This window comes from Eleutherodactylus coqui, chromosome 1 (genome assembly GCF_035609145.1).
Source record: "Eleutherodactylus coqui strain aEleCoq1 chromosome 1, aEleCoq1.hap1, whole genome shotgun sequence".
Taxonomy (NCBI): domain Eukaryota; kingdom Metazoa; phylum Chordata; class Amphibia; order Anura; family Eleutherodactylidae; genus Eleutherodactylus; species Eleutherodactylus coqui.
Genome location: NC_089837.1, coordinates 439,031,802 through 439,054,161, shown reverse-complemented (window position 1 = coordinate 439,054,161; position 22,360 = coordinate 439,031,802). Strand labels below are relative to the sequence as shown.

General features: G+C 43.4%; 1 protein-coding gene across 1 annotated transcript in view; it reads left to right on the top strand.

Moving 5' to 3' along the window:
- FOXO1 (forkhead box O1) overlaps positions 1-19,586 on the top strand; it is a 56,902-nt gene extending 37,316 nt beyond the window's left edge. Inside the window, exons 2-3 of the mRNA XM_066582311.1 lie at positions 12,218-13,531; positions 15,139-19,586. Coding sequence (XP_066438408.1) covers positions 12,218-13,519 — 1,302 coding nt within the window. The 3' untranslated portion in view covers positions 13,520-13,531; positions 15,139-19,586. The remainder of the gene's footprint in view (positions 1-12,217; positions 13,532-15,138) is intronic.
- The last annotated feature ends 2,774 nt before the right edge of the window (positions 19,587-22,360 follow it).

Below are 22,360 nucleotides of genomic sequence, written 5' to 3'. Positions count from 1 at the left end.
ACAATATTGATCTAGATGCAGTTTTTATTAATGAGCTGCGAGGGCCGTCGCTTCCTCGTCAGGCAGAAGTTTTTGTTCCTGTTTACAACGGTTGTCTACACCTGCAGATGTATTTTTGTCCTCCGTCTGGTCATACATGGGTGACCCATGGTAGCCGCACCGTTTATCTTGTTGTGGAGAACAGCTGTCCAAGGATGAATGAACTTCTGGAAAATAACTCAACTGAACTTCTTAAAGTAGCAGCTGTGTACAGAGGATGCTGTGATGAAAGGAACATGGCAGCAAAAGTGCATTTTTGAGTGTATTTATTTATCAGAAGTCTACTTGTGTTCTGAATGACTTCTGTAACATTGCCTATACTAAAATGTACATATCTACCAACCTCAGCAATATGTGGTTTCAATAGACGTGATCTACAGCCAACGCATCGCTCACAAAAAAATGGCAGGAATGAGGTTACTATTTATAAACGAGGTAATACAAAAAGTCTGGGATGTCGTAGAGGAAGAAAATGTTTTCGTCTGTTCTTGATAAAGAGTGCAGACCACATCTTGGTTGGGCACATCTGAAACAACCTTTTAGTCATGAGTGGAGATGAGCGAGCACCAAAATGCTCGGGTGTTCGTTATTCGAGCTGAGCTTTTTGTAATATTCCAGAGCTCTGTTTGAGTAACGAACCCCATTGAAGTCAATGGGAGACTCGAGCATTTTTTCAATGGACCCGCCGTGTGCCGAGTGTGTTGTTTTTTGTTTTTTTTTTGTTGTGGTTTTTCCCCCCCCCCTCTCTCTCCCCCAACAAAAAGCACCATAGATGACAGGGAAATGGCAGAAAAGCCCTTGCGGATTTTGAGTGGCTCCATGTCAAACATCTGCATGTTACACCTGACATGGATTTTGGTGCAGATTTTGGCTCGCTTGAATTGGTGAAATCTGCAGTATAAATTGGTCAATTTACAAAGTGTTTTTTTTTGTTGTTGTTTTTTTTTTTTTACATGGCATGTTGTCATTTCTTGTAATATCATCCACTTGCCTTGCCTGATAATACACTATGGACATTCTGCGCACGTTTGCATTGTATAAGTAAACCTACCCTTAGGGTACATCCGTAAAGGGCTGACACACCGCAATCTTCCATGCAGAAGATTCACAGCATTTACAGTATAAGCTATGTGGACTAGATGGGGGGGAAAAAGAAGAAAAAAAATCTTGTTCACGTGATGTGAAAAAGTTCCACGCAAAATCCAGTGTGTCAATTTATCCTGCTAATTTTTAATTGCAGAAGCTCATCAAATAAGGGAGTGAACTCTGCTGTAGGTTGTCTCAGCAAATTCAGTGTAAACGCACCCTTATAGTATCTGCTTTAGGCTGCATTCACACGAACGTATATCGGCTCGGTTTTCACGCCGAGCCGATATACGATGTCCTCATCTGCAGGGGGGAGGATGGAAGAGCCAGGAGCAGGAACTGAGCTCCCACCTCCTCTCTGCCTCCTCTCCGCCCCTCTGCACTATTTGCACTGGGGAGAGGCGGTATGGGGGCGGGGCTAATTATCAGAACTTGACCCCGTCCCGCCTCCTTTCATTCTTCCTCCCCCCCCCCCCCCTGCAGATGAGGACGACGTATATCGGCTCGGCGTGAAAACCGAGCCGATATACATTCGTGTGAATGCACCCTTAGGCCACATGGGCAGGTTGAATTCTGCATGCGAGAGCCCACAGCAGAATCCGACCCTGTGCCCAGCCGACACCCACGCGTACCTATATTTTCTTATCTGTACCATGGATGGTCCATACAGCTCGTCTTCGGACATGCGCAAAGCAGGTTTTTTGTTTTTTGTTTTTTTTTAAGCACCTGTTTTTTTTTTTTTGGTTTTTTTTTTTTCCCATGGAATTTGCGGACAGGCCATGGCTGAAACTGCTTTCATTGAGTTTATTGCAAGCAGTCTGTGCGGAGTCTGCAGGAAAATGGAGCATGTTGCGTTTTTTTTTTTCCTTTCTTCCATCTGCAAGTGGTAACCGCAGTTGGTTTTTGCTTGTGTGCATGAAGAATAATTTTTGCATAGCATTCTATGGCCAGTATTTGCTGTGGAATCCGGAGGCGGATGCCTGCTCTGGATTCCGCAATTCAAATCCGCCCATGTGCATTCACCCCAAAGTGGAGCATCTCTACAGTTTGCGACCCCACCAAGCGTCTCCTTGTATCTCTACTTCTTTAATTCCAGTGTATGTGACTTAGTGCTGGGGACCAAGGATGGTGACCTTTTGGTTTGTGTGGTTACATGCAGTTGTACTTATTACTTGGTGTAGTTTGGTATTCATACATTTTTCCAAAGATGTGGTTGTATTTGTTGTGGTTTGTTCAGCCAGCAGTTCAGAGCTCAGGTTTCATTATGTAGAAATGTTGGACTGAGTAATCATGACTTTAGGATGTAAAAAAAGCCTATCCAAAGACCACACATCTAGTTTGATTTATAAAGGATCACTATTTGGACTGAGATCTTGGGTTGGGGACTGAATTTCAACCACATATACAGATGTAGCAATGGTTAACACGACTGCTGTATTGTGGGAACAGTATTTACAGTATTGTAATATGTTGTAGGCAAGCAACAATGCATTGAATGTAGCAAGTGGTAATTTGAATTTTTTTTTTCTTGAGTGATACAATATTATGTGTTATCATTAATAACTTCAGAAGGGCTGGCGATCCAGGGATTATTCCGATTGCCAGATTGGGGAAAATTAACTTCTCTCCTAATGTGTGTGTTTTTATTTTTTTGCCTTCCTCTGGATCAACACTGGGGGAAATAGGCTGAACAGGATGGACATATGTTTGTTTGTTTTTTGGCTTACATACTATGTTTCATGTGTAGAAATCAAAATTTGAGCATTTGCATCGTGTTTTATGTACATAATTTTTAGTGAAATGCAACGTTCTAATATAAAAGTAACAAGCGCCCGCTTCGTTATGCTCTCAACTAGTATGCTGGCCACATGGGCATAATTGGTCATGAAACAATGACTGTGCACAGAGTTGCAGATAGTAGAATATAGATACAGCTATAGTATATATCTAGGCTTATTTGTTAAATAGTGATGCATATTACATTTGTAGTGCTTGAAACTGTTTTTTCAAGAAGTTTACAAACCAAAGTATTTCCTGCTTTGGAAAATCCCATTTCTAAATAGAAAGTGGTCTTCTGTGTTAACAATTCCCTCATGTAAAAGAATGGGGGTATGAACTTCAATAAAATACATACGAACGATGAGGTCCCCCCCCCCCCCCCCCCCCGTCATCTCAGCCCCCATTTACTATGCACACGGCCTCCATATATTCTCTTTCCACCCCGCCATGAGAAGCCTGCTACCCAATGTCCTGGTTCTGCATGGCCCACCAACAGGGAACAGGTCTAATTTCCATTCTAGGATTCTGTTGTCATTTTGCTGAGGCAGAATTCTAATTGATCAAATTAATTTGATGAATTGCCCAGCCTATCCTGACATGAGTGCCTTTTAAAGGGGTTCTGTCATTAGAAGAAAAAAAAAAATCAATACTCTTCTATTCCATCCTCCGGCAGTCTTCTTACCGTTTTCCTCACCAATCTTCTCCTGGCTCCAGTAGTCCCCCGGGTCACCTCAACGCAAGCCATCTGGATCCTCTTCTTCCTGTGATGCTGCGTACATTCGCGGCTTTCTCCTTCATGCAGGTCAGTGTACGCTACACCACTAGTAAATTAGCGTTCACAGCCTAGCAGGGAGCGCCGAATCCTATGCCGGGCTATTGCCATGACAGCACTTGCGGGGTGCCTTGCAGTAATAGTATATGTGCGAGAGAGTGCGCAGTTGCCACAATAGCCCAGTATAGGATTTGGCACTCCCTGCTAGGCAGTGAACATTACGTCACTAGTGACTCAGTACATTGACCTGCAGGAAGCAGAATGCCGAGAATGGATGCTACGTCACAGGAAGAAGATCCGGTCGGTTTGCGGTGAGGTGACCTGGGAGACTGGAGGAGCCAGGAGAAAATGGGGTAAGACGACGGCTGGGGAAAGAATAGGTAAGTATAGATTTTTTTTTTTTCCTCTGCAGAACCCCTTTAAGATAATTGCTGTTGGGAAAAGAATGATACTGTTGGGAGATATCTATCGTGTGGTTGTGAGCAGCCTGTGGAGGGTTTTGCTAGCACATTGTGATAATGTACAGAATTAGTTTGGGGACAAGTTGAAGTTCTTAACTAAATTTATGACAAGCTAGAGGTGGAGAACTCTGAAGGTCTGGTGCTGAATATCAAGGACTGAAGGCCTATAGTAGTAGCCTGGGGAAAGGGGGACGCAATCGTAACCGGTGTTGTATCTTTAGCTCATGGCCTAGATGGTCCTGCTTGTCTTAAGACTATTTGCTGCCTTAGGAGGTTTACAGCTTCCTGTGATGGAGGGTTTCCCTTCGTGACCCTCACTGCTGTGTTGGCACAATAGTCCGCAGTTGAGGCTGATGGCATGTTTCTCACTATTAACCAGTGGGAAGGATCCTAAAGTCTTATCTTAGGAGGTGTTGATCTTTGAGCTTGTGAGTTCCACTGTAACAAGTGTATGACGCTGATCCTCAAGGCTCTAACACGTTTGTATCCAATCTGCTCTTAATGCTTCTCTGTTCCTCCTAAATCCTCATGTTTACCTCTGATTTCATGGTCACTAGGGTAGAGGATGTCCATGCAGAAAGTCAGTGGGTGGCTGAAGTGTGATAAAAGTGACTCGGGCCCATGGAAGCAGGAGCTGCACTTTGAGCTCTGCTGAGGTCATTCATGTATGTGTGGACGTAAATGTACGTTGCTACATGTGCGCACCTTGGAATTTGTGAGGTGATTGCATACTGAGCCTGATCTTTTCCATAGATTGCGTGACCCTTTTCCTGACCTCCGGGTACTAGAGCCTCCGTGCCCGCCCGTATCACATCTTGTATCCAAGCTAGAGGCGGTACAACAGGGTACTAGATCCTCCATGCCTACCTGTATTATATCTTGTATGTAAGCTAGAGGCGGTACAACAGGATACTAGAGCCTCCATGCCTACCTGTATTACATCTTGTATCCAAGCTAGAGGCAGTACAATGGGGTAATAGAGCCTCCATGCCCGCCTGTATCACATCTTGTATCCAAGCTAGAGGCAGTACAACGGGGTACTAGAGCCTCCATGCCTACCTGTATTACATCTTGTATCCAAGCTAGAGGCAGTACAACAGGATACTAGAGCCTCCATGCCTACCTGTATTACATCTTGTATCCAAGCTAGAGGCAGTACAACAGGGTACTAGGGCCTCCATCCCTGCCTGTATCACATCTTGTATCCAAGCTAGAGGCAGTACAACAGGGTACTAGAGCCTCAATGCCTACCTGTATTACATCTTGTATCCAAGCTGGAGGCAGTACAATGGGGTACTATAGCCTCCACGCCTACCTGTATTACATCTTGTATCCAAGCTAGAGGCAGTACAACAGGTACTAGAGCCTCCATGCCCACCTGTATTACATCTTGTATCCAAGCTAGAGGCAGTACAACAGGGTACTAGAGCCTCCATGCCCACCTGTATCTCATCATGTATCCAAGCTAGAGGCAGTACAACAGGGTACTAGAGCCTCCATGCCCACCTGTATCTCATCATATATCCAAGCTAGAGGTGGTACAACAGGGTACTAGAGCCTCCATGCCCCCCATACCACATCTTGTATCCAAGCTAGGGGCGGTACAACAGGGTACTAGAGCCTCCCTTTAAGTGCTCAGTTTTCTGCAGTAAATTCTTTTTGCTCTGATATTGTAATCCCTTCTATCTACATTAGAGTCGCATACAGTTTCATTCGCTTTTGACAACTCCTTCTAGGGGGAGGGATTTATTTATTTATTTTTTTTACAAGGAGTGTATTCTGAGTCATTGTTACAAGGCTTAAAAGGTCAGACATTGACTTGCAGAAATAATGCCTTCTAATAGGTGGCGCTCTAGACGTATTGTTCCATCTTGCCTTTTGACAAGTTCATCAGACATTCAGTTGTCAGGATTGTAGCGTAGTAAAGGGTCCATGTAGAGCACTTGCCGTCATACAAACTGGGGGCCAATCGCAGTTTCCACATTTGGTTCCTTCTGGCCAACTTTTTTGTGTTTTGCACACGTAATGCTTCTGTAGAGTTTCACAGCTGATACACCAGAGTAAACTAGGGGGTCTCCCTTCATTGGTAACGCACTATGCCGGAGTAGTGTTCACATGTGAGTTGGCCTTTATCCAGCACAGCTTCTTCACGTCACAATGATTTACTTAGTGTTCTACAGAACCGCAGCTAAACTTGGTGCGTTATCTCTGAAGGGGGTGAACTAGAATTACAAACTATCCCGTGATTGGAGAGGGTCTCACCACCGAGACTCGCACAGATTCCGAGAATGGATCCCTGATGGAGTCTTGTGTCTTCCGTCCTCCTCAATGCAGGCTTACTGTATCGCCCCACAGTTTGGGGCAAACTGAATAAAGCGAAGGTTGCACAACCGCCCCGCCGCTATATTCATTTTCAATGCAACTGTGGAGATGGCATCATGGCAAACCCTTGGGTGTTTCCATCAGTCCCATTGAAATGCATGGAGCGCCAATCGAACATTTGCAGCCATCACTCCGCTTGGGTATTTTCAGCCATTCACTGCGGTGACGTGAGGAGGCGGACATGGGACCCCTGTTCTCAGGATCATGGAGGACTTTACGGTGGGACCCCTACAGACCAGAAAGTAGATATGGGGGGGGGGGGGGGGGGGACTTGTAATTCTGGTACAACCAGTGTTGGTACATGCACATGACAAATGTTAGCGGTTGTGCTGCACTCTCCACGGTGAAACTGCAGGTTTTTGTACAGATTTGCCCTTTATGTTGCAAAGGCTAAAATTTGGGCTGAAACTCTGCAGAATGGACTTGCTGCAGAGAGAAAATCCGCATTGCATGTCCTTTCACGCGCAGATATTTTTACAGTGCGTGAATGAGACTTGCTAAAATGTCGTCCAGTTTCAACTGACTCCACACGGGCGTTGCTTTTTTGGAGAATAAGCTCGCATCGCTGCCGCATGCGATAAAGTTGTGTGTGTTTTTATTTTAATCGCAAAAGTGTTAAAATCGCATCGCAATGCACATTTGTAGGAATACATAGAAACTAAAAAAATATAGCCCATCACAGAAAGACAGAGCAAGCCATGATATTTTATCCTCAACATCACATTGAAAACATTGCAGATGGGAATGACACTGTTGTAAATCATTGGTTTCATATTCTGCTCTTTTACTGACTATCGCAGCAGGCGAAAATTGCGCGATTTTCTTGCCCGTGTGGAGCCAGCCTTTCTGCTAACACAACATGCAGCAAATTTTCTGCCCACAAATATGGAGAAAAAAAAAAACTTGCAGCACTTCCGCTACATGTGAACATAAAGCTCATCTGTGGCGGTGCACAAAAAATGCAGTCGTGAAGAATGAAGTGATCACTTGGGCTCTGCTTCATCTGCGTGGTGCAGTCACAAGGGGTTAATGCCAAGCCTGCTGGATTTGGCTCACGAGCTGAAGGCTCTATTCATGCCCTGATTTTTTTTCTCTCTCGCTCTTTCACACATTCCTGAGCATAATTCTGCCCAGGACCAATGAAGCGCCAATTACAACTGCGCCCAAGTCGCCCTTTCTCTGTATTGTGACCCCTCAGACAAATACACTAGTAATTTAATGGAGTCTTTAATAATGTAACTTTTCAGTGTCCCTTCAGGCCTGGCCATATTTGCTAGTGAAATTCTCTGTGTGCTTTCTATGGAAATCGGCCGAAACCATATTTCTGTCAACAGACGTGTTTTTACAGAGGGCCGGGATCACATGACCCTGAAGCCACCCATGTACTTCTCCCTCTGCAGCAATGCTCTAGAAGGGCGGTCATGTAATGGGAATTATACACTGTTCTACTTCTAATATAACTGCAATTGCACAAAACGATCACATTTACAGAACTGCGCTTTTTTGGAAGCTCCAAACTTCGAGGATGAGTTGCAATATCTTGGACAGCCTATGGATAAGGGTGGCGCTGTTGCTTCAATGAATGAATGAAAAAAGTTGAGTTTACTGATCTTTATGATTTGTCCACTGGTATACTGACTGCAGTATGAACCACCTCTTGAGCGCATGTAATAAGCTGGTAACATAAGTTGACTTATCACCCATCTGCAGTATAGATAAGGGTTCTTGTAAATGAGCTGCTTCTTGTTAAACGAACGAGTGACGTCACCGCTAGCTTGTTCGCTCCTCTGTTTAGACAGGCAGATACATTGTCAGCTCGATTAAACGAGAATCGTTCAGTCATTCACCTTCACTGTAGAAGTGAATGAGAGGGAATGAATGCGTGCTGATTAAACCAACAATAAGGCTAACTTCACATGGGTGAGTGCGATATTGGGCCATGACTCGTGCCCCCATATCACGCTCTCTACTAGGTGAAATCCCCATGGATGCGGGGCATTTTCATGGCAAAACCGCTTTGCATCACTTTGGGGATGAAGGGAGTTCTCCACTGCAGCTCGCGACTTCTCCCATTGCTTTCAATGTCGCTGATCCCATTGAAAACAATGGGCACTATGATGTGAGATAGAACATGCTGTGATTTGTTTGCTGTATAGCGTTGCCATGCAGGGAATCATCGCTTATGTGTATCACCTTCAAAAGAATGGGGTTCATATTTGTGCGCCTTGCAATGCACAAATCTCACGTGATTTTGACGCCTAGCCTTCATGAACAAGCCAACAGTCTCTAATTGTTCGTCCATTTTATGCAGGCAAAAAAATTAACGAGTGTTCGTGGCGCAGTTGGCTCATGTTTAGACTGAATGATCACTCGTATGAATGATCGTCTAAATGCTTCTGAAGTCTGATCAGTGATCTTCCACCGCCAGGACCTTCACCGGTCCTAAGGCCTCATGTCCACGGGCAAAATAATAATTAAAATACGCAGCGAATCACCCGCACGCAGATCCGCACCCCATAGGGATGCATTGACCACCTGCGGGTAGATAAATACCCGCGGATGGTCAATAAAAGTGAATTAGAAAAAATATGGAGCATGAAAAAATCCGGACATGCTCCATTTAGGTGCGGGTCTCCCGCGGGGACTGCTCCTGCAGGCTTCTATTGAAGCCTATGGAAGCCATCAGGATCCGCGAGAGACCTAAAATCAGAATATACTCACCCGCTCCGGATCTTACCTTCTTCCCAGCTTGATCTTCTCTCCATCGCGGCCGGATCTTTTTTTCTTCTGGCCGGCGCTACGGAGAATCCGTAGCGGGCCTGATTTTCCCCATGCACATGAGGCCTAAGGGCTCATGTCCACGGGGAAAATATGATTTAGGATCCGCAGCGGATTACCTGCACGCGGATCCGCACCCCATAGGGATGCATTGACCACCCACGGGTACATAAATACCCGCGGATCGTCAATAAAAGTGATTTTTAAAAAAATGGAGCATGAAAAAATCTGGACCATGCTCCATTTTCATGCGGGTCTCCCGCGGGGGCGGCTCCCGCGGGCTTCTATTGAAGCCTATGGAAGCCGTCCGGATCCGCGGGAGACCTAAAATAGGAATTTAAAGCATTTACTCACCCGCAGCGGACCGGGAAGCTCTTCTCTTCCTCACGGCCGCATCTCCCTTGCTTCGGCTCGGCGGATGTGCCCGGCGCATGCGCGCGGCACGTCGATGACGTGCCGCCGGCGTCAGGAATTCATCCGCCGGCCGAAAATGAAGATCCGGCCGTGAGGAAGAGCAGAGCGTCCCCGCCCGCTACGGATAGGTAAATGCTTTTAAATTGCTATTTTCGGCGCTCATGTCCGCGGGGCAGGAGGGACCCGCTGCAGATTCTCCATTGAGAATCTGCAGCGGATCTGATTTTCCCCGTGGACATGAGGCCTAAGGGTAAATGCAGACGGCCGGGTCTTCTTTCTGCTCTGCGATGTGCCGGCTGGTGCACAGCAGCGATTTGTTTACTGCACAGGTTTTCATGCGGTCAAATCATGGCTGTCTGCATAGGATTGCGTGCATGGATGCAGTCCTATGGCAGCATGCATGGACGGAAATTCTGCAAGAAGCCTCACTGCGGAATTTACGCCCGTGTGCATTCACCCTAAGAAGAGGAGGGGTCTGGTGGCCCACTCGGCTGCTCGTTGCACCCCATCCACATTCAGGAAGGGTGTGGATTGGTGTCAGAATCTGCCCTAAATGCACTACATGTGAACTCTCCCTAATGCAACATGCTTATTTTTGGAGATAAAGTTGCCAGTTGTAGTATCTCTCATTTAAAAGCGCCCATACATTCTGACCATTAGCCGGATCTTGGCTCCCAGACCCCACCTACGTCCCCTTTGCATTTAGTGGATTTGCCCTTTTATGTGTAGCATATTTTGGTACCGGTTCTATAAGCACACTCCGATCCAATCCTTCAATATTTTCAATAACCTGCTGGCTTTGGGTAAAAACAGGAATCTGTACAATGAGCCAAGCAGACGCTTTCCTGTTAGGAAATTGCCCCCCCTTGAAAATATTTATATATTTTGGCTACAGTGTATATATGTGACCCCAGATGTCCTCGCTGTAGTAATTCTGTTTTAGGACACTTGACGAGTAATTGGAGAATGCTTTGAGTGATGTACAGTAGTAGGATTTGCCCACAAATGCTGAGAAGAGGGGGTTGCTAGATCCTGTTAGGATGCTCGGGGGAGTAAACCGTTAGGAGGGTACATCTTACGGGAAAATCTGCACCACTGGTGTGCGTCCTCAGCAGATCTGCACCAAAATCCAAATCAGGGGTGCAGATTTTGATACTGTTCTAGACACAGGTTTTTCGCAGCAATTCGACTACATGTGAACACAGCCTTAAAGGAGATGTCCCGAGGCAGCAAGTGGGGTTATACACTTCTGTATGGCCATAATAATGCACTTTGTAATATACATTGTGCATTAATTATGAGCCATACAGAAGTTATAAAAAGTTTTTTACTTACCTGCTCCGTTGCTAGCGTCCTGGTCTCCATGGTGCCGACTAATTTTTGGCCTCCGATGGCCAAATTAGCCGCGCTTGCGCAGTCCGGGTCTTCTGCTGTTCTCTATGGGGCTCCGTGTAGCTCCGTGTAGCTCCGCCCCGTCACGTGCCGATTCCAGCCAATCAGGAGGCTGGAATCGGCAGTGGACCGCACAGAAGAGCTGCGGTCCACGGAGGAAGAGGCCATCTTCAGCGGTGAGTAGAGAAGTCACCGGAGCGCCGGGATTCAGGTAAGCGCTGTGCGGGTGGTTTTTTTAACCCCTGCATCGGGGTTGTCTCGCGCCGAACGGGGGGGGGGTTTAAAAAAAAAAAAACCCGTTTCGGCGCGGGACATCTCCTTTAAGAACAAAAAAAAAGTTAACACTAATGACATTCCCACTTTAAGTTGATACTCTGCCAAAGGAAAGCCTAAATAAGGTAAATTTAAATGAAAGTAGTAATTTACCTGTGAATATTTAATTAGCCCATTTTTATGCTGATTGCCATGGATCTAGCTTTGGAACTCCCAGTATTCTAGGGAAGGTCGCTACAAAGGAAGTGTGATCCGTCCACGGGCTGGATCCACCAGTGGGGGAGCAATCCCAAGAGCTGTTGCCAAATGGGCATATGGACAAGGGGATCTTGGGACAACCCCTTAGAGGGAATGTATCACTTACATATTTTTCTTTTTTTTTTAACAAATTTTAAATCAGATAATGAAACACATTTTCCTAATATGTACGTTTGGTTTTCTTTTCCTGATTTTGTAGATTTTTTTTTTTCTATTGTCTGCACATGTCTGATCCGCAATTAACAGCATTTAACGTGTTTTGCATAGCGAAATGCAGACCATTTTCAGAGCATGTTGTGTATAGTGTGTGGTGTACCCCTTGAGAAAAACCGAACCCAAGCAGGGGCATAACGGCTATACACATTTTACTACTGTAGGGAGATGAGGTTATGTATGCATTGAGCATTTAATAGTACTAGATTTTTCACTACAGTTCCTTGACCCCATAAAAGCATAAAGGGTAGGGGCAAATTGTATGTGTACTCATAAACCAATACATGGTGGCCAATTTTTTAATCTTGCAACGAGTTTTGTGTGTGTTATACATAACAATGTATTGATTATTTATGTTTTTGTTTTTCAGAATTCAATTCGGCATAATCTGTCCCTTCACAGCAAATTTGTGCGGGTACAGAATGAAGGGACTGGTAAAAGTTCATGGTGGATCCTTAATCCAGAGGGTGGAAAAAATGGGAAATCCCCAAGAAGACGAGCCGCCTCTATGGATAACAACAGCAAGTTTGCGAAAAGCAGAGGAAGGGCTGCTAAGAAAAAAGCCTCTCTGCAGTCTGGTCAAGAAGGCAGCGGCGATAGTCCGGGGTCACAGTTTCCCAAGTGGCCAGGAAGCCCTAGTTCACACAGCAATGATGACTTTGAAGCTTGGAACACATTTCGTCCAAGAACCAGTTCCAACGCTAGCTCAATCATGCCGGAGGAAGATGACCTCGGAGATGCTGATGTACACAGTCTTGTGTATCCTCCTTCTACCAAATTGGCATCTACTTTGCCAAGTCTGTCAGAAATTGGAAACTCTGAGAATATGGAGAATCTTCTAGATAATCTGAATCTGTTATCTCCTAACACCTCGTTGACTGTTTCTACACAGTCCTCACCTGCCACGATGATGCAGCAATCTGGTTATTTATTTACATCACCAGACACCAATATGGCATCCCCTGATCCAGAATTCAGAAAATACACATATGCTCAAGCGGGCATGAACTCCATATCACAGATGTCTATGCAAAGTGTTCCCGATGGTAAATCGGTCTATAGGGCTGTTGGCCCATATAACGTTCCAGCTGGACTGCTAAAGGAACTGCTTACCACCGATTCCCCACCACATAATGATTTGTTGGCTTCGGAGTCTGCTGTTCCTCAAGGCAACAGTAGAGTTCTAAGTCAGAATGTGCTGATGGCACCTAATTCTGCAATGTCTGCGTACGGCACCCAACCACCCCACAGCAAAATGAACAGCATTCCCCATGCACATCAACACACGCAGCAGACCTCCATGAACGGTCGTGCCTTGCCCCACAATGGGAGTACCATGACTCACAATGCTGGCATTAGCCGCTTATCAACAGTGAAGACTTCATTACAAGTGCCTATGACTCAGCCTCTTCAAATGTCCGGCATGGGTTCTTATCCTGCAAATGGCTGTAATGGCTACGGCAGAGTTGGCATAGTCTCCATCCACCAGGAGATGCTGCCTAGTGACTTGGACGACATGTTCGTTGAACGCTTGGACTGTGACATGGAGTCCATTATTCGAAATGACCTCATGGAAGATGGAGAAGCAGATTTTAACTTTGATAGTCTATTATCAAACCAAAGCTTTCCACACAGTGTCACAACCACCACACACAGCTGGGTATCGGGATAGAGACAGAAAGTTGTAAGTATATGACATGTATAGAGCAGTAATAAAATTGTAGATTATAATGTGGTTCTGTCATCTGCATCTTCTGTCACACAATCGTAATGAAGTACATCACAGCTCGGCCTTCTGACTGTAGAATTATGGTCTGTAGTTTAAGTCCATATAGAATACGGAAGGTAACAGTAGTGACCTTTGCGGGCAGAGATGGTACAGGCTCTAGTTGGTCATGAGATTCTGTGCTGATGCATCATGGGAGTGTTTGGGCATAGAGAAAGTGAGCAGGGAGAAATCTTAGCATTAAGGTAGTGTCTGATAGGTATCAGAGAAAAGGCTGCAGTGCATGGAAGTGACTGCAGTATACTTTGCCTATACAATGTGGACATCCCCTATCAGGTGATGGGGCAGGGATAGGAAAATGTGTCTTTGTTGGAGTGGCCTGTTAAAGGGGCTGGCTCATAAAGACAATCCCCTTTTTAAAATAGAGCTGGCTCATGAATGAGCTGTTAATGTCTTGGGAAGTTGTGGCTGGCCGACATTGCATTGTATAGCGACCATTTGGGATGCAACTTCCTCTTTGTGAGAGAACGTCCACGACAGTGGGTTCTGGTCTCCATGGATATAGCTCTGGGCTCCATGGTTATAGCGCTTGGCATCCACACCCCACTTACTGTGAACTGGGAATGCCATAGAGCAGTTCTTGAAATTGCTTTAAGAGCAACTCCAAGAATTGCCTATATTAAGGAATATAGAATCTATGGCCATAAGTAAATGTATCATTTTGAGGCAGTTCATGCACCCAATTCCCAACATTTTCTTATATTGTGTTTGTCATAAACTTTTATTCTACTTATTATGGTCCCATTAAACTTAGATATAGGATCAGGGCTTGTTCCGCACCATGATGAACATCTGCTGAAAGTAATGCATTGGCTTTAAAAAAGAAATAAAGCTTGTATTACTAGGATACCCCAAACACTCTTGTCTTTTATGAGCCATGATGCAATAGCGATAACTCCCCTATGAATCACACTTGTTCGTTATACGAACCTGCCTCCTAGTAATGCATCGCTTTATAGAACGCCTTCTGATTTATCACCCATACTTGTAGCTTTGCCCATTACCTCAAAGTGTAATTACAGACTTAATCACATTATACAGGTTAAATCTGGTTCAAACATTGAGGAAGATTGAATATCGTATCCACCTTGCTCAACGTTTGATAGTTACCTTCTCTACCCAACATCTGCTCACTACTCAGTTCTCCATAGCAGTGGAAACAAAAAAGGGGTCGGTGAGATTGGGTGGGATTACTGCATGCCGAATATAATGTTTGGATGGCTCAAAGGGCATTGGCTTTCCATAATGGGAAAAGGCAACTGCTCCCCCCCCCCCCCTTCCTTTTTCAGAGACTGCCATTCTTGCCCAAGGGCTGTCTGGTATTGCTGCTCACTTGAATTGGGGATGAGTTTGCCATCATCCATCACCAATCCAGTACTTCCAGTCTTGGGGCAAAAACCTGGGCAATACCTTATTAACTCTTGTATCATTTTATTAGAATTTTGATGCTACAGTATGTGTCCTACAACTTGTTAGACTCCTAATAAAACACATCTTTCTTCTAGGCAGCATCGCCATTAAGGACACCGGAAGAAACCTCCATAGATGCTCTTCTCTGGCCTGTTTTGTTTTTTCTTTTTGTCAAGCCTGAAGAAATCTGGAATTGTCCCAGTGTATGCCAGTTCCGTGCTGCTCCTGGACCTCTATCACTATGAAGTGCCAAACTGACTGAAAAAAAATCTACCGGGGGAATAAAGTCTGCGTCGTCGTTGCCATTCGGGTGCTTGTATGAGCAGTAAAGAGATGTGACTTTATGGTGTCATGTGTTATCTGCTTCTTTTGCTCTTGGTGCTTGCTGTGGATGTGAGATCTGCTCAGCAATGGGGCTTCTTGCTAAAAGTGTCCCGTTTTCAAGACTGGAAGCTACAATAAACCCCTGATGCACTAAACGACCTAACGAGAAGCATAAACTGCTATTGCCAGCAATTTTTTGAAATGCTGTTTGTCTCTTTGGTAACTGCCAAATGTACTTTTAGCGGCTACAGTCTAATTTATTTACATTCCGAGCTAATAGGGGTTCTCCCTGTTATTGGACCAACATATACATAATCCAAGGTCGGTGCTAGTATTTTGTTTAAAAAAAAATGTAAAAAAAAAATAGTAACTTATCTGCCCTACAAAAAAACACAACTGGAATGTATTATCCGGTGCAGATCACTTTCTACAGTCTGCCTGTTTTATCTGATGGAGCTCGAATATTGCCATCTCACAATGCCAGAGTTTGTAGCCTTTGATAGATGATGGAGAATGCATTTGAAATGGTACAGGAAACTGTGACCCAAAGAAACACGTTTTGGTTCCAAGACACATTAGTTGAAGCCTATATATCATTTTGGCTCCAAATTCGTGCAGTGTCACTCTTACGCAATACTTACTGCATCATTAAATGTTTCTTAAAGGCTATATACACCCTTGCAGTGTTTTTTTCCAAATGACCCAATGTATCAAAAATGAGGAAACTTTGAAAATGAGCTTGATTCACATTTTGACAGCATTGTCTACAGCTCCTGTGTCTCCATGGTGACAGACAACAAACGTACCCTTTGTAGTCTGATCCTACATTTCATACTGCCTTCCAACTGTCTTTAACGTCTTGCTAATAAAGTGGTCCTTCTAACGTACAATATTGGTTGCGGGGTGACTATCGTATGTTGAAACCATAATTCTATGGAAAACTGCTAATTGGTTCTAAACTTCCCCCAAATGTCAACCAAAAGTAATACAAAATAGATTAAGGAAAATGAAGCAGATAACTAAAACACATGAAGCAAGTCCTTACATATAAAGGCCAGGAAGAGTTGCTGGAAGATGTAAATCACTTTCTATGGTGGGGACAGCAGCTTCTTCGGGGTCCTGTACAGAACACACATTGTACCAGAGAAATAACATGGAGTCGCCCTCGCCTGGTGTCCAAAGCAGCAGCTCATTCTGCATAGATAAAGAACAGTACAGAACATCTAGTACCGCTCTCTACTGTAGAGAGGCGCTACTAGACAGCCAATCAATGCAGGCACTTCAGTAATACAGGTGATTTACCAGTGAAATACCCATGCTGATTGGCTGTGGATTTTCCAGCAAAGTGTACATGCTGCAGATCTGGACAGTGAAACCATGGTATGTTGAACTGGTTTCAGGCTACAGTGTCCTGGGCAAGACCATTGTATGTTGAAAATGTATTCTTAGGCCATTGTAACTTGAGGGATTGCTTGTATAAATTTGGTGCGTTAGCAAGAAGTGGGTTGCACAAGAAATGGAGAATGACTGCAGGATCAGACAACAAAGGGCTTGTAGTCTGTTGCCACGGAAATGCATAACTCTGCATGAGAGCTGTGGACAAAAAGGGTTGTGTTTTTTTTTCTTGGTTTTTTTTGAGGGGGTGAGGGGTGTTTTCCCCATCCATACTATTTGCAAAATGGAAGAATTGCGTGGAAGCCTTAAAGAATTGCCGACGTGTACATAGCCTTTAATGATAACATTTCAGACTTAAATCCTTCAGACTTGTATCTTTGGTTCATCTCCATTTAGTGCCTGGGTTGTATATCACTCTGCCTAAATCCAAGCACATCTTGGAACAGCTTTATGTCGATCTAATTCAAAGGCTCAACCCACAAGCAGTCAACTATAGAGATGATGGGTTATGTCAGATCTTGTACAAAATTGTTTTTAATATCTATGTATAATTGTTTTATCTCATTTTTTTTTCTGTTAAGGTAAATCATTGTTGAGAAACATGTATGTTTGAACTGTGCCAGCATTCTAGACTCCCACACAGCACAGAAGCATTCAGTATTTCATTTGTGTGCTTTGTACCAGCTTTTGTACCTGCGAGATTTGGGTGCTTTTCTCTTCCCCTCCACCCCCATGCTTAATAGTTTCATAAAAGGAAAAATGAAGAAAATTGTGTAAATAAAAAGTAAATATTTCTTCATTTTGCCTAAAATAAATGTATAATTTGTATCGCTTACTTGGGAGAGAATCATGTTTTTATTATTATTATTTTTTTTTTTTAGCATTTACATATGTAAAACCCCTTTCTCCCACCAAGCTTGTGTTCTAATGAATTAACACCATAGAACTGCTAGATGGGCCACTCAAAGCCCTCTTGGAGTTGTTAACCTGCAACAGGTATGATCCTGGCCAAAGACATTGTAACTTTTAGGCACAATGTTGATGAAAGAGTTTTTGCCATCTCTCGCTGTAATATGTTTGGTATGTCGAATTAGCTCTTACTCGCCGGCACTGAAGAATGAAGCATTGCTTTATTTTCTGGAGGTCCTCTTGCTGTCTTATAAATAGAATGCACCGTTATTCTCATGCCATCATGGCTGGTAATTAAACTAGAGGAAAGTCATGTGCTACTTTATATACAACATCATTTAATCTGTAGGTATATTTCTTATATGCTTAGTAAATCCAGAACATTACCCATTTTTCAGCATTGTATCTGGGTTTTTCTTTTGCATTCTGATCGTCTTAACCCTTTCCAATCCACTGTCTGACCTCTAAAGACATTATGATTTAAGGCTGTACAGCTCAGATGTTGGAAGACATCCGTCGGGGTTCTCTTACTGTATATTGCCAGCCTCTCTGCTGTCGGAGCCTATCCAATGTGTCACCTCATGCAGTACTGGCTTTAGCCAGCATATAGCGCCATTGTATAACAGCAGAAAAATAGTAAGCCCCCCTAGGAAAACCAGGAAACAAATTGGATTGGAAAGGGTTAAAGGGAATTTGTCACCTTGAAAGTACAGTCCAATCTGCCGGCATCATATAATAGAGCCGGAGGAGCTGAGTTAATTGATATATAGCTTTGTGGGAAAAGATTTAGTATAAAAATATTTATTTTATCCATGGAACTTCTGCTCATTCTGGGCTTAAGAGTCCAGTGGGCGGTGTCACTAAGTGATTGACAGCCTTCCTATTGTGGAGGTATGTACATGGATAGCTGTCAATTACTGATAAAATACCACTCACCTATGCCAAGAATAAGCAGGAGTCCAGTGGGCAGTCCTACTTGGCTATTTGTGAATACATACATAGCTGTCAATCACAGATAGGACCGCCCACTGGTTAAAAAAATAATCTGTATATCTGCTCAGCTCCTTCTCACTGCTGTTTTGGACTGCATGGTCATTGAAAAGTTTTAAAGATGTTCTCCTACTGTTGGACAGCAAAGCACATTTGCACCCACTAAACAGCGAATGTAAGTGTTGATCAGAGGCATGGAAAATAGCTTTTCATACAGGTCCTATAAGCCATTCGGCAAAGCTGAAACTGATCCAATTATGCTGGTCTAGCTCTTTCGGGACGATTTATTGGGTGCATTTGCTCACAGTAGTTGAGCTAAAGGAAGACCTCAGATGGTTGTCTAAGATTAGAAAAAAAGGTTGGTTTGGCCTATAGGCTCTTATTGATATTCCATTTACTTGAATGGGGATGACTGGCCATACCAGATGAAGCCCCTGGACAAGCGTAGCGCTGTTACATGCGAATAAACTTTTTTTAGCGCTTGTGCTCATGGCAGGATTTGATGCTGATTCAGCAGTCCATTCATTTGAGTTGGAAACCATGCCTTAGTTCCTATAGCATGGATTTGAAATCCACAATGTGGAAAAAAAAAGTGACTCTTCTTTTTGTGGGTTCTTTACTCTGCTCATTGAATGGAGGCTAATGTAGACTCGGATCTGTGACCGCTGTAAATGCAAATCCAGGACAGACATTGAGCTCTACCTTTAGATTTTTGCTGTGGGTTATATTGCGGAAATCAAACGCAGAAAATGCAGTGTGGACCCACCCATAGTCTGACTTCATACACCGTATTTAGGTTGCATCTGGCCACAGAGAAGGCCATATTAGAACATTTAAAGTCTATAGTAAAATATAAAATGCACTGCATATGAGGGCTCCTTTGCTGCCCCACCCAAAAAACAGAAATAAAATGCTCTGGCTATGGTATTTTATCTGGCACGCCCCTCATATGTTTTTCTATAGGAAAATGGCAGAAAGACACATTACAAATGTAAGAAGAACGGGGAAAGCTTCACCAAAAATGCTTGTAAAAGGTAAAAATGCTTTTACAAGTGTTTTATAATGCTAAAGAAAATGGGTGTGAAAGATCACAAGTTCTTTTTAAATGGCCACAAACTAATATGTCACACTTTCTACTCATTCACGGATATATATATATATAGCTATATTATGGCATGAAGACGACGGTTGGCATTGCGTACATTTTTGTTCTCCAACTTCTGGCACCTTAGTTGTGGCCAAAGTTTTGAAATATAAGGTTTCTTTCACGCATACTGTAGTTTTGTGGGGTTTCATTTCTTGCTAGTTAAAATTTGAAAAAGACATTTTGGGAAAAGAGGCCACACCCAGAGCTTTCCAAAAAAATGGAAAGTAAGGGGGAAAATACTGTAGTTCCTTTCATTCCCTATTCTCCTGCAACTAAAGAGCTTTTCATGTCCGGTTTAAAGACCCATTTAGACGATTATCGCTCAAAAGCCATCTTTTGAGCGATGCAGTTTCTAAACGTGAGCCCATCCTGCAATTTTCGTGCACTATTTAGTCATCGCTCACTTCAAGCTAGCTTCGAGTCAGCGCTTGTGTCTTATTGGGACCGCACGTGGAGCTCTCAGCGGGATAGTGCTGATGGCATTCTTTTCAGCTGCAGTCCCGCTTAAGAACAAGGCAGCTGAGGAGCTACTTAAGAGTTTATGCCAAATGATTGCTCAAAACTGTCACTCAAACTGACGTTTACGGGAATCTTGAGCAATCATTGTTGTGCAGTACGTGTGCGAATACAAAATGGGATTGAAATGTATTGCTTGGCGTACCCATAGACCTTAGACGTTGGACCTCATTTGTATACTTTTTATCTCACAAAAAATATATAGTGTGCTACGGTTTTCTGTCGCACATAAACTATGCATGATGGGATTTTGGGATACACCTAATGGTGTATGTTTCCATACCTTTTTTTTTTTTTTTTAATATTTGCATTTTTGTATTCAAATAGTGTTCCGCTGAACTGTATTAAGGAGATTTTTACAGTGAAAAATGTATAGAAACCTGGCCTGACGTTTTAATACACATGCTAAAAAAAGGGATGTGCACAGCCTTTAACATCTGGTTTCCTTATTTTTAAAAAATTTTTTTTGCTAAAAACATTTTTTCCTTAATAAAATACTGTGTGTGAAACCATCGGAAGGCTCCTTTTTACACAGAGCAGTTGTTAGCACAAATGCTTTCAGGCGACATTCATGTACATGTGCACATAATCGCTTAACTTTTTTTCAATACGACTCGTTCAGTCCATCGTTTGTCTTTCGGAACAGTTTGTGCACGACTGAACGATCGCCTCTTACACGGAACAACCGGCCACAAACTATCAGATCCACAGCAGAATTCTAGGCTCGAGTCTGTGAGCTGACCTTTTTAATCTCTATGCAGGATGCTCATGGATTTAGCCCCAGTTAGTAGGGCAAATCCGTTGCGGTCACCCAACACTGTTTCTGAGTAGACTCCATGCAAAGAACTGACACATTAATTCTTTTTTTCTTCTCTGTGGCGGTAATTTCTATAGCTTCACATTCAGTGGAATTCTAAAACGTTGCAAATTTCCCCATGAAATCTGTGCAAAGATTGCAGCGAAATTCCAAGGCCCAGAGTTGTAATTTTGCAACAGCTATAGCATGGCAGTAAAGCAACATGGCCCCTAAACTTTGCAAGGAAGTTGAGCACTAAGTTACAAGGGTACCCAGCCCAAGACTGTTCAGTCACACCCCCTTCCACACCCCCTTCCACCTCCCCCGGATATAAATTAATAAAATAGTCTCTTTAAAAAACATGAAGAACCTTTTAAGAACTGGAATCCATTTCATTAAATACTTTTTATATTGATGTGTATATTTACCTGTTGAGATGTTTCCCTATACCATAAGATTCCTGCCGCCTATCATTTTAAATTTCAGTAGGTGCTCATTCTTTGTTTATGCAAAAAACACTAAATCTGAATACTTGAGCATATGACAAACTTTCTATTTGAAATCAATCTTTTACATAAAGGAACATGACCTCCAGCATAGAAAACTCAACTTGTGCCCAGACATGTGGATTGTATGGATTTACCTATGCAGCATCTCTCAGCTCCGCCCGTGCCGTTCCAATATTGTGTTCCATCGTCCGTGGAGTTGCATTGTTTTATTAGTACTTTGTATAATGTTTAGGCATATATCGGTGCAGTTCTTGATGTTTCAGTAAGCTAAAGGCCTTGCTTCAACGCAAGCTTTGTTACCTATGTTAGCTTATTATGTGGCCAACTAGCGATCATGCCTGAAGTTCCTCCTGCTTACAAAGACATTTGTTGTTGTCTTGCCAATAGTTTTTAACTGGACACATTGTATAACGTGCAATATATACCGTAAGCAAGCTGTTGATTTTTGCACCAGCTCATGGACTTTAGTGATGATGCATGGATGGTATGAGAACTGCCATCTGATCTTTTTATCTACAAAGAACTGCTTTAAGACCTTAAAGTCTAATGTAAAACCTGATGAGAATTCGGACATGATTGGAGTTGAGCACAACCCCACCACCACAATTTCTGGAAGGTCTATGAAACTAATTGCTATGATGCTGTCTACCCATTCTCTTAGAATTAGCGTGCATATCCTGGGTGCCACTGAACGACTAAGGAGAACCTCTTGATTCTCGTTCATCGGCTCG